At 41.7% G+C, this 15,197-nt stretch overlaps 1 protein-coding gene across 3 annotated transcripts in view; it reads right to left on the reverse strand.

Annotated features, from left to right (window-relative positions):
* Nucleotides 1-15,197, reverse strand: part of apbb2b (amyloid beta (A4) precursor protein-binding, family B, member 2b) — a 50,919-nt gene that overhangs the window by 23,610 nt on the left and 12,112 nt on the right. For all 3 annotated transcript variants that reach the window (XM_059337874.1, XM_059337881.1, XM_059337866.1), the window contains exons 2-4: nt 8,753-8,859; nt 7,778-7,844; nt 5,727-6,791 (exon numbers count right to left, since the gene is read on the reverse strand). In XM_059337874.1, coding sequence (XP_059193857.1) covers nt 5,727-6,791; nt 7,778-7,796 — 1,084 coding nt within the window. In that variant the 5' untranslated portion in view covers nt 7,797-7,844; nt 8,753-8,859. The remainder of the gene's footprint in view (nt 1-5,726; nt 6,792-7,777; nt 7,845-8,752; nt 8,860-15,197) is intronic.

The following is a 15,197-nucleotide window of genomic DNA, read 5'->3' on the forward strand; positions in this document are numbered from 1 at the left end:
TGAAGCCACTGCTTTTTTTAATATACTAAAAATGAAATTACTAAATATCTGAAGAAACTATTAGCTCCGTTCCAAAAGGCTCACAGAACTTACTGTAATTCAAAAGCCAGAAAACACTAAGAGTTGATTAATTTAGACATACTGGCTCAGTACATATGGATTGACATAAAATGTAAACGTTCCTTTCCCAACAGAATACAACAGCAGCATATAGAGCAGATGGCTGTTCCCATAATTTATTTGACAGTGACAGAATGTAGGGGAAATACAGCATTTACCTTGAAAACACACACACACACACACACACGCACACAGATTACTTATATCACCATATCTTCTCTCTTGTACTACATGTCATCTCATCTGAAGGTTGCTGTTTGCTGGCAGTCAAGCCAGCTGACGCGCACACACACACACACACACACGCACACACACACACACACACAGACACACACACACACACACACACACACACACACACACACACACAGACACAGACATACACATACACATACACACACACACACACACACACACACACACACACACCAATTGATGGCATCTGTGTGTGTTTGAAGTTGATGTAGTGGCAGAGGTAGTAAATGATACGAAACTGCATTAGGTGGTGTAGCAACTCATAAACTTGATATAAGCTCTACGGGACTGGTCAGCTGATGCTGTGTGTGTGTGTGTGTGTGTGTGTGTGTGTGTGTGTGTGTGTGTGTGTGTGCGTGTGTGTGTGTGTGTGTGTATGTCTATGTGTGTGATTGCACAAAGAGTTCTCGAACTGCTGACCATGCTGATGAAACACAGCCTGTGGGCCTGTCGCCACGACAGCAGGCCATATGTCATCATGACGACTGGGTCGGATCAGATTGAGATAGAATTCAGACACACACACACAGACACACACACACACACACACGCACACACGCACACACAGCTATTGAGACTTTAGTTTATGTAATTGAACAGAAATCACACTCAAAGCTTTACAAAATGCACACATACGTTCTTGGCAGACATCCCTTGAGGCTCAAGACTGTGCTTTAGAGCAAGGAGCTGTGAAGCAGTGCCTTCTGGGATTTGCAGTCTTTTATGAGCAAGGAAAAAAGAAATTAGGTCAGAGCAAATAAAACTACAACAGAGAGATCCTGAGAGTCTCTGTCTGCTATGAGTTAGAGAGAAGATGGTGACTCAGAGAATGGGTGCCAGTATGAGATAAACAGAGTACTGAATGTAGATTAAAGCATGTACATAATGAGGCAGAGACAGAAAGAGAGAGCTATCACTGACTCGAGTGGTTTATCATGCCTCAAAGTTAGCAGTGTCACCTTCTGCAAGCACTGTAGTAAGTGTGCAACGAAAAGGGAAATCTTAAGCGTGCTAACACTGAGGATAACAGTAGGCATGCTCCTATGCAGCTCATGGAAATGTGCCACAGCCGAGCTACGTAGCAGGCAGTTAGCCTATGATAGCCTCGGTTAGCATGCAGCTCCATGCCAGAGCAGAGTTGAGCAGAGGGGGAGGGGAGAGCTGTGAGGTTCTGGAGCAAAACACATCACACATGTTCTCTCTCTGTCAAACGACACCACACGTACACACCACCATGACTGATGCACTCAATCACTCACAACACACAAACAGAGCATGCACAGACTCCTGTGGCAGATATTTCTGTAACTTCATCCCTGTATTGGAAGAGACACACATTTACCCATGCTTGTGCACACACACATACACACACACACACACACACACACACACACACACACACACACACACACACACACAGAGCGTTCAAACTCTAACCCCACACTGTAGTTTCCGGCTGAACCCCGACAGATGCACCTACCCTCGTAATTGACAATCACAATGGCCAGCATGTAGTCTTTCCCCAGCATCATAGTTAGCTAGCTGCCTCTTGTACAGCAAAGCCCAGTGCTGTAACCAAACAGAGAACCCCAGACAGAGGGAGAAAGAGAGAGAGAGGACGGAGGAGAGAGGGGGGGACACTGCAAGAGAGGGGAAGCAGAGAGGCAGGGAGAGCATGATGTGAAAAGGGAGACAGAGAAGAGAGGGAGAAAAGAGTGAATGAAGGGGCTGTGGAGGAGAGAGAGACAGAGAGAGAGAGAGAGAGAGAGAGAGAGAGAGAGAGAGAGAGAGAGAGAGAAAGAAAGAGAGAGGGACAGAGAGAGAGAAAGATGGACGTTGTGTATCCCCTGCAGCTAAGCTATGTTTGCTGTTGTTGTCTCTGCTCTCTCTATCTGGAACATCAACAACATAAAGAGCTCAAATAAGCCTGCCCTCCCTTTCCTGTCAAGACAAACACACACACATGGAAAGACACTAAAAATCTTGCACACTCATCTCTTATCTAATTTCTGTGTTTATCACTTTCTCCCTCTTTTCCACCTTCCCTGTAGCCTCTCTTGGTTGTCCTGGCAACCCCCAGAACATCCTTCATTATCATATCCAGTGGAGGTGCAAGGAGGAGGAGGAGCAGATATGAAGAGAGACGATGATGAAGGGACAAAGAAACAGCAAGGAGGGGGACCGTGCTATGAGAAGGTGGGTGATGGAGAGAAAAAGAGGCTCAACATGTGACACAAAACACTGCATGTCACATGTTGCTGTACTGCACTCATCCATTTTCAACTCATGTTTCCTTGCAAAGTGTTACAATGCATGTTGTTGTGTGAGAATGTGAAAGAACTCTTAAAATGACCTTCCTCAACTCAGCATGCCTGTGTGTTTGTGTGTGTGTGTGTGTGTGTGTGTGTGTGTGTGTGTGTGTGTGTTTTGGCTCCTCTGTGTGAAAGCAATGTCATATTGGCCCTCTAACCCGCAACATCCACAGAGGAATCTGACACACACCTGGGAAAACAACACAGCTTTGTCAGTACGCGAGAGAGACAGTGAGGCAGACAGGAGGCCACAGCAGTACGGACGATGTGTTACATATTAAAAAATTCATCATGATTCATGGATTTTATTGATACCAATGTCATTATTGATTATGCTTATTGTTCTGATCAGTTTCCTTTTTTTATTCCTTAAATAATACATTTCTTATCTGGAAAAAAAAATATGACTGTTTTATTATCCGAGTCTGAACACAGCATAGATGAAATGAGAGAATATTTGTACAGCACTCATTTTCATTAAGGTTTTCTCAGTCAAAGAAAAAAATCCACTTAGCCTTCCTGCATCATGTTACTATTATTATAACAGGACATATAATCTTGATAACTAACATATTACTTAATTGGGAACATTGGAATTGGATATTTAGTAAAAAATACATGGCATTCCTGGAATTAAAGTTGCATAGAAAGATGTTTCAGCATATTGCTGGTGTTTCCACCCTTATTTGAAATAATCATTTAACAGACTTTACAAGCTGCACTGTTGTCGTCTTTCTTGGTGAAATGAAGCCACGCTTTGGTTGTCAAATTTCCAGCAGCAAAGGTGCATAAGTTTGACATCAATGTACCACTGTCAGAAATATATTCCAACGCATCGGACAATTTGGAACTGCTTCTTGATTCTCATCCCTTCTGATGCCAGAATCCTGATTAACAACTCTCCAGCAAATCCTCAGAGGATAATATGTCTTAACTAGACTGCAGTACAACTAAGGTCTACTTTGTCTTCCTTCCTTGGCTCATCAATACACACACATTGATCTACTCAAAACTATCCCCATAAGGCTATCCCATGAGAGAATTATGACTTTGGAATGAAGTTTCAGATGAGGACGAGCAAGAGGACATTTGAGACAAAAGAACACATGGTAAGAAAATTCTGACAAATTCTGGACAAGCTTCTCGTAATCATACTTCCAGAGAGATATAATGCACAGATGCTCAGAGCCTCAGATTCAAAAGAGGCAGTGAGTCATCAGAGAGCTAGGAGAGAAGCATTCTGGGAGCAAAAATTCAGGGACGAGGCTCAACAGCTTTGCAACAGTCAAAGAGTAAAAGGATGGTTTACAGCTGAGCTACAGCTCAGAGGTTGGGGGCTACTGCTCCAGAAGAGATGGATGTGTTTCATAAGTCTTACAACAAAGCACAAGGCTAAGTTTTAAAGACCCAATTAAAGTGAACATCCAGATTTTAACATAACGCTGACAAAGAAATACAATGACTTTAACAGACCTGCAGAGGTAGGCAACAAGCAAGTTTAAGAGGACAGGGGACAACAACAGGAGGTGATGACTCAGAGGAATGGAATTTCTTTAGTTACAAAATTCAACCCAAAGTTCTCCCTAACTGTATACTGTAAGATCAAAGTAGTAAAATGTGCAAAAGTATATTCATCCTCAATACAAGGTCAGGACACTGAAATTAAAAGTGTAATATGTTACAATATGTTTTGCAAATAAAGGATTTAAGTTATGCGACATCTGGATCTTAAGTTACCAGAGAAACAAGCTGAGCAAAAGTTAGCAGCAGCTCGGCTCACAGCTCCTCCAGGATGTCCTGTGTCTGCCTAACAGGATTGGAGAAACACTGATTTTAAACGTGGAACTGCTCTATTCAGTCTTCTCTTTATTTTATTTTTTACCAGTTTTAGCTGTTTACTTAGACTAGATGAACAGGGGAATAATCATCAGCTATTTCCTTTACAATCTATTTACTGCTTTTAAGCAGAAATTTAAAAAATATATCTTTACAGCTTGTTATTTGTGAAGATTTGCTTTTGTTCTTAGTTTAATGTGTTAATAAAAGATTATATTTAGATTTTGGACTGCGAAGCAATTTGAGGACATGTGGATTTTTCAGTATTTTCTAAGATTTTATGAATTGAAGGACAAATGAAGGTATATATTTTCTCTGAAGAGACACACTGCATGCCCATCAAGACGGACTGGTTAGAATATTATACAAACAGGTAATAAAGAACAAACTGAGCAGCTAGGGTTGTTTTGACACCTGCCATATTGAGTTTGGTTGAATCAAACCACTGGAGCATTTACCCTGACCAGAGCAAACAAAATATAGGTGTTAAAAAAATGTTTTTAAAGACCTAAGAATCTCAGTCTGCATGATGCACCACCATGCATATGGATTGTTGTAGGCTAGCTACAAGTATAAGGAAACAGTTAGCTGTATACACTATTGTCTGTATACATGGGTGTGGGTGTGTTTAAACTGCATCATGCATAATAATAGAAGATAATACAGATGACTATAAGGAGCTGAAGTAGCTCCTCTCACATCAGCTCTAGAGGTAAAAATCTAAGACAAAGAGCAAGAGAGGGATAATGGCAGCTACAGATTTTGTATTAACTCATGACTAGCCTAAAAGTCCTTTTCACACACACAAGGCCACAGGTCAGGACACAGCATGAAACAGGACGCAGCTGATCTAGCCTGCTCACCACCCATGAGGTTACAAGGGCACTTCCTGTCCCAGAGGGATTCTGGGAGATTTACTGGAGGCTGGAGTGTTTGTTATTCTCTTCTACCAATGTCTGAGTTCTACATACGCACACACATACACACACACACACACACACATACTTAGTTGCCATAAATGGAAACATGTCATCAGCAGAGAGGACGGTGAAACCACTACATTGCACACAGGAGAAAAAACGCACAAACACTGCAAGAGTAGCTGACACACACTCGCATGAAAACTATGCCAAACATCAATAAATGTCAGTGGCTGTGAAGTTTACTTTTTTCAGCTTGCTGCGTGTGTGTTAATGTTTGTACCTGTCTCCTCTGGGGAGTTGCTCTCCTGGGACAATGTGGTCCAACTCAACTCTTCATCACTTGGGTTCAGGTTTTGGATGCGGTTCAAAGCACAGTCTGTCTTTGCCCCAGTCCTTCTGTCCTTCTTGGTCTCTGGAGAGGAGGAGGAAGAGGAGGAGCAGGAGGCCACAGAGAGCAGGGGAGTGTCCTCTGGGCTGGCTTGTTTAGGTGGGGAGGGAGGAGGAGGCACCGGAGAGTCCTTGCCTGATTTGAGGAGCTTGAGGTTGCCGTGGAGGTCAGAGATGAGCTCCAGGCCTGAAGAAACTTTGTGGTTCTTCACAGGAGACTCACTTTTTATCATCAGTAAAGGCTTCTTCTCCTCATCTTCCTGCTCCTCCACTTCCACCTCATCTCCATCTTCCTCAATCTTCATCTTTGACATCATTTCCTTCTCAGACAGAATGCTGATGTCATCGCTCTCCTCTGTCTCAATGTTCATGTCAAAGGCTAAATCTGTTGTGTTGCCGTTCAGTTTGAGCTCCACAGTCGAGTTAATGTTACAGTCTATGTCTGATTCAGTTTTCTGCTCTGGCTCAGCGTCAGTGTTAGTGTCTGTGTGCAGATCAACGTCTAGTGCGATGACATCATCCTCTCGGTCATTATTGGTGAGAGTGTGACTGTCATCCTCCTCAGCTGTGTTGACATTGAGATCATCTGCTGTAGTTTCAGACTCCAGGTCCGTCGAGTCAGGGCCAGTTGTGTTTTTGTTGTAATCCTGACCAGCTTTACGAAGCTGATTCACTCCGTTCTTGGCTAGTTTGGGATTGTTGGGGGTTAAAGACTGTGATGGGGATGACGGTGATGATGAAGATGGCGCTGCTTCTCCAAGGCCCATGGCAGCCTGGATACTGGTAAGTGCATATTTTTTGCGACACTTGGGCGGCGTGGCGGAGCCTTGTTTGATGACATCACTGCTCAGCAGCTGGTTGTGTGAGGAGCGAAGGCTGAGTGAGGTGGGAGGCGTGGCAGCAGGGCCATTACGATTGGTCACATCTACTGACATCATCGTGGCACAAGACAGATCACCTGAAAGAAGAAGAGATGGGAAACAGGAGGTGAATACATTTAGATCCACACCTTAATTTAACATGAGCTCAATACTGTAGGAATTAGCCTTCAAATTGGGTGTCTCATTGCTCACTACTGCTATTTGTAATTAATCAACAGCCATTTTTGCATTGTAATGCAAAAGACAAATGCTGTGTATTAGGATATGGTTCCAAAAAACATTCATGCAGCAGCAGCAAAATTGCGTGAGTCCACCTCAGATGAGTTGTAACATTAGATATGGGTGTAAAACAGCTCACAACAAGGCCAAAACATTGCTGTTGAGTTTTTCAAATGTAATTCTTTTTCAGCACTTGAGTATTACAACCCTAGTGCTGTATACTTCTATTATATTTGCAAGAAGGCAGAAAGCTTTACAGCTTATATCTAACACTTGGCAACTCACACCAAAACTATCTGGATTGATAAATAGTGCTATAGGTAAAAGGGAAAAAATTTAGATTTTTTTTTGTATTTTAGATTTTGTGGTGGACTGCTGCTTTTAAAGGTCTGGTGATATTCTGTTGTTTTCTTATTCCAAAAAAATCCTCTGAGAAGACCAAAACAACAAACATTTACTAACAATTATGACCTGTAAATGTAGAAGTATTTACTTTCTGGTTCTGGTGCTGTAAATACCTGCTAGCACAAAAATAGTACCCAACAAATACACAATTTACTCCTGTTTGAGTAATGTTTGCTAAGACAACAGTGCCACGCTGTTTTAGGAGAACCACAGACATGGTAGGGAAGCAAGAATGTATTGAAAGAAAGACTTCGTGCGATTCGTTGATGATAACAAAAATACAGACTCCTTCCAGAAGCATCTTTTACATTCCTGAGAGATTCTACTGCAAAGCAGAGTTGAGGAACCACTCAGCATGAAGAGGTGTGAGAGTGAAGGGTTTCATTCCAACTGAATGCTGAGAACAGCATGTGTATGCGTCTGAGTGTGTATGTTGTACCTGACAGGAGGTCAGTCATAGACCGGTGCTGGTCACGGTTCAGGGTTCAGTAGACTCAGCTGCAGATCTGAACGCCACAGAGGAAAAAAAGTGAAAGACTGATCAGAAGAAGAATGCAAAGAATCCTGAGTACTTCATGGGTTGCCCTCAGAGACCACATTCATCCATGTAGAACCCAACTACAGCTGGTTTCTATGGAGACAACATAACACTGTGAGGCAGTGAAGGGACCCAAAACACTGTGGAAATTATAAAAGAGGCATTCAGAATCATATACAGAGGCCTCATCACTGTTTGAGAAACTGTTTGTTTCTCGTGTTATCCACATCGACTGTAGCACATGATCAGCCAATTAATTGACAGAGGACGCTGTTTCCCCTGTCAATCAAAATCTGAGTTGGATTTCCAGAGCATGTTTGAATTTTGTACATATTTACAGGGATTTCCTGTTAAACAGTGAAGCTGAAATAGTACAAATAGGTGGACAGTTTACTGCACACAGAAAGGTGTTGCCTTCCTGGATATATTTTCATGTGTTTGTTTTTGTGTGTTAGTTTTAAGCTCATCCAAACAACAATAAGGCTTTAGTTTGGCTTAAGTTGTCCACTTTAGATTTAGATATGAGAAAAGAAAAAGATCATTTAGAATGGCTTTTACTGTGAAGTATTCACAGGAAGTGTTACTGAGTTATAGCTGCTGGGGTTAGCCTAATCTAGCATCCTAGCGGAGCTTTTTAAGTAAAAAGAAGCTCTAAAATGATCTAAATACCATATCATTACCATGTCTGAACACCATGCCATATTTATGGACAACACCAACAGCAATGCCTGTAAATAATGGAAGCAGTACTAGGCCTATATTTTCAGTTATGACAGCAAGAACAACCATTTCTAAACCTTGGAGGGTTTACAAGAGTCTATTTTTATGTTAAAAACATACCAACTTGAAAGAAGCCCTTTTACAGTTGCTACTTACCAGAGAACTAAGGATTATGGGAAACTCCAGGATGTAGCGCGTCCATACTGGTAGTCAGTGGTACTCTCTTCATCCAATCACGAGGGCTTCACAGAAGCAGTGGTGTCCTGGGGGAGAGACAAACATAAAACAGGATTAATGAGAGAGAGAAAAAGGGAGGGGTGAACAGAGAGAGAAAAAGAGGGCTGCAGGACACCGGAGGGACAAATAATAAAGACACATCAATTATTCACAACCTCGATCAAACATTAATACACAAGGTGTGTGTGTGTGTGTGTGTGTGTGTGTGTGTGTGTGTGTATGTGCGTGAACATAAGGCTCGTAGAGCTCATATTTCGTTCTTTGGTGCAGTCTTGCCAAGCCTTCGCTGACTGGAACCATCATAAACTTAATGCCACAGGAGACTTGTAAACTCCCCCTACACTGCTTTCCAACAACACGCACACATATTACGGCATAATGCAGTCAAGACTTGTGGACAGTTCTCACCAACACACAACCGCTATGAGTTGTGGAGAGAAAGATTATAAGCATAGTTAGATTGGGCCATAAAATTCCACTTATCCCTGGCTGAGGGGCTGGAAAAACACCTGGAATGATTTTGAGGAATAAAACTGTAACAGCTGAAAGAAATGTTATTGCATCACATGGATCTGACACTGACCATTGCAAAGAGATAATTCCAAATTACTATTAATTAATCAACCTCATGTAAAGATCTAATCAATTACAATCACACAGCCCTCGCTAATACAGCTGCAGGTGTGAAGACAAAGTGTGCTGATGATTGCAAGAACATTCAATCATTGAAGAGCATGATGGACATACGGGTTTGGTTATCAGGAAAATCCTCAAATGGCCATAGCAGTGCGTACTTGGCCTAGAAACTGAAACTGGTCCGGGTTGTTTTAAATGCAGCCATTTGGAGATTTACCCTACACTAATTCCTCTCATTTGTCTGCATAATGACACAATTCACTGCAGATTTCATAGAAAAGTCCTCAGACAAGCACTAAACCATTGCTACTTTTCCCGGCAAGGCTTCGTCTCTTCATCCTCTCCCTCTGCTTTTCCCCTAATGACTGTATCTTTAGCCAGGGACATATTTCATTTTTTCTTGTCTCAAATGTCAATGAACAGACCTTAGAAATGAACAGATAGAACAGCAGCAGCCATTTTGACGTGTACTGTTGCCAGTGCAAAGAACAGTGACCATTGTAGGTGGCTAACCTCCTTGTAAACCGACCAGCAGCAAGTAGCGTACTCACTAAGGTGACGTTTTGCAGTTACAACCATTGAGCAGTGGTGTAGTAGAAAGCGTCTCTGTGCACCATCTCTATTGCCTTGCTGCTCGAGGATTCAACTGCTTCATATTTCTATTGGTAAGTCATCAAATTCTATTTGTTTAATGAGGATGTAATATAGCTAGATAACGGTATGCCACTCCTGAGTGTGACCCACTCATGTGTTGTCAATGACAACTACAATCACTATTTTCTTTTGAATGAGTCAAATGATTATGGCAAACAGTTTAATGTCTGTTCTACTCTCATTCTATTTCTATGGAACAGACCGATCAGCACACACAGAACAACTGACATCTGCAGATTAGTGGCGTCTTGTGCTGGTGCACACATACAGCAGCTGTCTCCGACAAAGACAACACATGTTTTTCACACAATTTGGCCTTCATGTACATTGTGATATGCATGAAGGCCTGCAGAGGTTGTGGTATGTGTTGTGATTCATATGAAAAAAGAAGTTCTTGTCAGTGGACAGAAAAGAAAAGCATTTAAATCCATAATCTATCAGGCTAACTGTAGTACTTTGTGTGTGCTGTTGCTTTCTTCGCTGTCTGAAGGAGAGTAAGGGATTTATAATTTGTCACCCTCAATAAATAAGGCAGCAATAACGTTGCTATGTAATTAGCCTAGCACTTTATTTCTGGAATTTCACTTGCTGGATCACAAAGGAGATTGCACTATATCAATCTGTCGCATCATCTCATAACTAAACTGATCAAATACTGTAAAAGCCATTGTTGATCACTAGCAATGGAGGCCATGTGGCATGTGGTCAAGATGTGGACATTCAGAGATGGGATTTAGCGGAACAAAAGAAACAGCCTGCATACTTTTTCTTCCCAGCTTGCAAAAATGTCCACTCAAGATAAAATAAATACCAATGAATCTCCGGGCTTACATAACCTTTATATTTTTTTACTCGTTTATATAACTACTCAAGTGATTCAGCACGCATAGGAGTGTGCACAATTCATAACTTTGACTGGTGCTGGTAAATCTCACCAACATACGGAAGAACACTTGATCTGCCAGAGCAACAGTCTTATACTGAGCCAGTAATGTTTACTGACATAATAGACCAACAACATCTGGTATGTCTGGCAACACTAGGTGTTAAACAGACTGTGGTAAAAAAGGTAAACCATCTGAAGAGCAGATGTATAATTTTAACCTCAAACCAGCTGTGTGTACTATAACGAATTTCTCTAATAGTTAAAGCAGTGAAAGCAGGAGGGATATCATGTCACAAGATTGTTTAGTTTTTTCGGAATCACTGTTGTTAACAAAAGGCACAGAGACAGCAAAGGGACAGAGAAACATCCGGACAAAAAAATAAATAAACTAAAACTAAAGCACTCAAGCAAAAAAAAAAAAATTCCAAGGACAGAGTCAAGGGTGAGAAGGATGATGTAAAAAGTGATTCAGAAAAAAAGCTATAAAAAAACATGGCATTCTGGGATTAAAATTACAAGCCATGCTTGGTTCGTGCTGCAACAAGTCTGCATACCTGGGAACATGTGTGTATGTGTTTTTGTATGCAAGACTATGAAAGGGTGTCTACACTAAAAATTTATGAATCATTTCCCATGACATGTTGTTGCTGACTTAGTGATACAGGTTGGATGTGGTGCGTAATCAAGGTCTGCTACCCTACCCTTAGTACAAGAGTCACTGCAGGTGATAGGGGTGTTTAAGGTTGTTCACAGTCATAATAAGTAAACAGTATTAAGCGTAGCACTTTTTATACACAGTCCCCCATTGATCCCAAACATAACAGTAAAGCTAATCTCAGTTTATATTTGCATGAGTTTCACTTGCTGAAATCCAAACTGAGGACAAGATCCCACGCAATAAGTGACAGTGGCGTCAGTACAAACCAGCAGAGCATAACTAGAAAAAAAACTTTGTAAAGCACCTGTTCGGTTTTATTCTGAGTGATTGAGAACGGAGCTACATGGTTCAACCTGTCACCTACATTACTTTTTGATTTTTATTTCCACCTAGGTGGGGAAAAAGGGGGGTCCGGCAAGGTTGTAGAGGAGGTGGAGGTTTTCTTTTCTTTTTTGACACTCTAATGTCAGTAATTACGATGCAACTCGACCACAGTTTGTTAAGAGATTTGGGTGTTATGCTAGTTTTAGTATCATCTAATGTAGCCCCACGCACAGGTGAGGAGTGGGTTATGGAGGTCAGGTGACATCACATCTTTTTAACTCCATGAATAAAGAAGAAGAAGAAGAATCAAATGTTGCGATTATCATTGTGTGATTTAAGACAACACCATGTCAAAATTGATGCACTACACAAATAAGTACATAGTGTACACAGTGTACTGATGGAAGTATCTGATTTGAGACACAGCAAGGAAGTGTTGAGATTAAATTCCCTCTGCTCCCTCTGGACTCACAAAAGTCATACAACATTTTTCCCGTAATGCAATAGTACTCCCTAAGATCTGTAAACACACTCTGATGTGTAAAATTGGTGGAGTTCCCCTACCACTTTAACCCCAAAGTGATTGTATTATTGCAAACACATTGTGCTGGTGTATAGCCATCAACAAAGATGTATCACTGTCCAAACACTAACTACAGACTGCTGTGAACTTACTTTAACATTTCTTTTAACTACAGACCGATGTAAAATGTTAAGTTTTTACACTTGGGTGGAGCTACAGTTCAGCAAGAAGTATGAACTAAAACTGTAACGTTTAATACCAACTACATCTGGATATGGCCTCAAATTGTATAGGATGACAGTGATCGCAGAGGGCTGCCTGCAGTCCTGTGGATAAGGGGGTCTAGGCATAATTACAGGGCCCCTCTGAGGGCAGGGCAGCATTGGTACTGACAAAACACACAGACACTCATTTACACACACATGAATAGTAAATATGAGGATAAACCTTCCATGCAGACTTACTTGTAAACAGTTAAAAGCATGTGCAAAAACGCAGACAGACAGGCAGACAGAAACACACACTGGGAGGGAGGGTAATAAGATCTTGGACGTGTCACAGCATGACAGTGACCTTTGACTCCTGACCCACTGGCCAATCCACCTAATGTGTGGTGTTGCATGTGTGTGTTGTTAGCATGGTATAGTGTTCGGTGTGCTGGGGGGTCTGGCTCCACCAAGAATGAAGGGAGCAGCTGCAAACACTCCACCTCTCCCTCTCTTTTCTTTTACGTGTGTGCTGTGTGTAACCGCCAACATTTACCAGACTCTGGACTGAGCAAGCCAGGGACAGATTGCTTTTAAATTCATATGCCAAGTGGATTTCTGCCAACAGTTTGATAGGCCTCATCCCTCCTTCCTGCCCTACCCTCTCAAGGTTTCTCGCCATTCCAGTTCCTCTGCTAATCCCACTTGACTTTTACCTCTTTCCTTTATCCCATTTTCTTGCCCATTTCCTCTCCCCTTCCTCTTCCTCTCCAAGCCTCCACCACATTCATCTTCTACCTCTTACACCCCCCACCCCTCTTTCCTTTGTCTACAAGAGAATTGCTGTCTTTTCTCATTAAAAGTGAAGAAGGTCTGTAAACTCTCATAAAACCACCCGTTTCTCTCTACAACCCTGATTTACAGCCGCTCTTCCCCTCCTGTTCTCATCTCCCCCTCTGCACACGAGAAACCCCATCTGTTACCAAAAAGACTGACAAGAAAGCAAAACTGTCGCAGTCAGAGGCCCGGCCATGGAAAACAAAATGGATGGATTCATGTCAACAAGGCAGGGCATGCGAAGTAGAAAACGCAACTGGCTGTTTTTCTAACTTTTGGATGAGGTAGTGAACGTTTAAGCCAGCTGTACAATAGCAGGCAATCTTCCCAGATCTTTCCTGGCTTTATTTTCATTGGCTGCAGAGTGGGCTGGATCCTCATTTAGCTGCAAACTGCTTCCACTACAAGAAGTTAGCAACACTGCAAGACATATTACCATAGCTGGATAGCTCTTCACATTCCAACAACCATGTCTATACAGCCTATTATATAATCCCCACTTATGCACTTTTGAGAGGCCAAAACTTTTTTCAAATTTTTCTCCTGCGAGAGTCCAGGCCAAACTAAAAGCAGAGCATATTTAGCTCCCTGTATTAATCGCAATTGATTTTTAAGCCCTTCTGATTGTATATAAAGCTCTAAATGGCTCAGGACCAGCCTGCAATGCAGACTCCCTGTAGTTTAATGTGCCTGTTTGTTCACTCAGATACCCAACGTCAGGTCTGTTAGATGATCAGAGCCACATTCATAAGAAAAGTGGTGATGCAGCATTTTTAATAATGCTTCCAAGCTGTGGAATTAAGTTCTAAAAAGATAATAGAAAGGAAAATTCTAGTATAGTTTTTACTTTAACATGTTTTGTTAGCTTTCCATCAGTTGTTGAACTGATTCATACCTCTATTTATAACTGCCTATACGTATTTTTAAACAGAAAATACTGATTTCTCTTTGTGCCTTTTTTTGCTTGACCACTGTCTTGTTTCCGTTTCACTTTTCTGCTTTTTCTGCTGGCACTTTGAGCTACAGGGAGTTTCAGAGGCCGTTGTGTACAGGGTATGTTAATTAAGGTTATTCTTGGTAAGCCAATATAAAAAGGTAAATATTTTTTGGAGCTACTAACAAATGTATGACAAATCAAAGAGGCTATAGTCATCAACAGCAGTTTGTGTGTGTGTGTGTGTGTGTGTGTGTGTGTGTGTGTGTGTGTGTGTGTGTGTGTGTGTGTGTGTGTCAAATTAAATACGGAAGAATCAGGTAAGAAACTATAGAAACTATAGCCATCTACAGAATCTGGTTTCAAAAATAGCAGAAGGGTGGAACAACAAGGAGGCCCAGTGTATGTGTGTGTGTGCATCCTTTGATTGTCAATAACGGGAAATAACAGAGACAAAGTAACACTCTGACTGAGTCTGCCGCCTAAACAAACAATCTTGTGTACAGACAAACAAACACACTGAAACACTGCTTGCAGAGAGAGCTCTGTGGTCTGAGCGTGCTCCCATGGCCATACATTGTCCTTGCAGCAGCAGTAGTGAGTGTGAAGGACAGACAGAAATAGCTCCACTATAATTCCACTTGTGTAGTTTAAAGTACGCTCTGAGACTGACGGAGTCTCCCTGGTTGTGTGTGTGAATTTATGA

The sequence above is a fragment of the Centropristis striata genome, chromosome 1 (assembly GCF_030273125.1).
Source record: "Centropristis striata isolate RG_2023a ecotype Rhode Island chromosome 1, C.striata_1.0, whole genome shotgun sequence".
Taxonomy (NCBI): Eukaryota; Metazoa; Chordata; class Actinopteri; order Perciformes; family Serranidae; genus Centropristis; species Centropristis striata.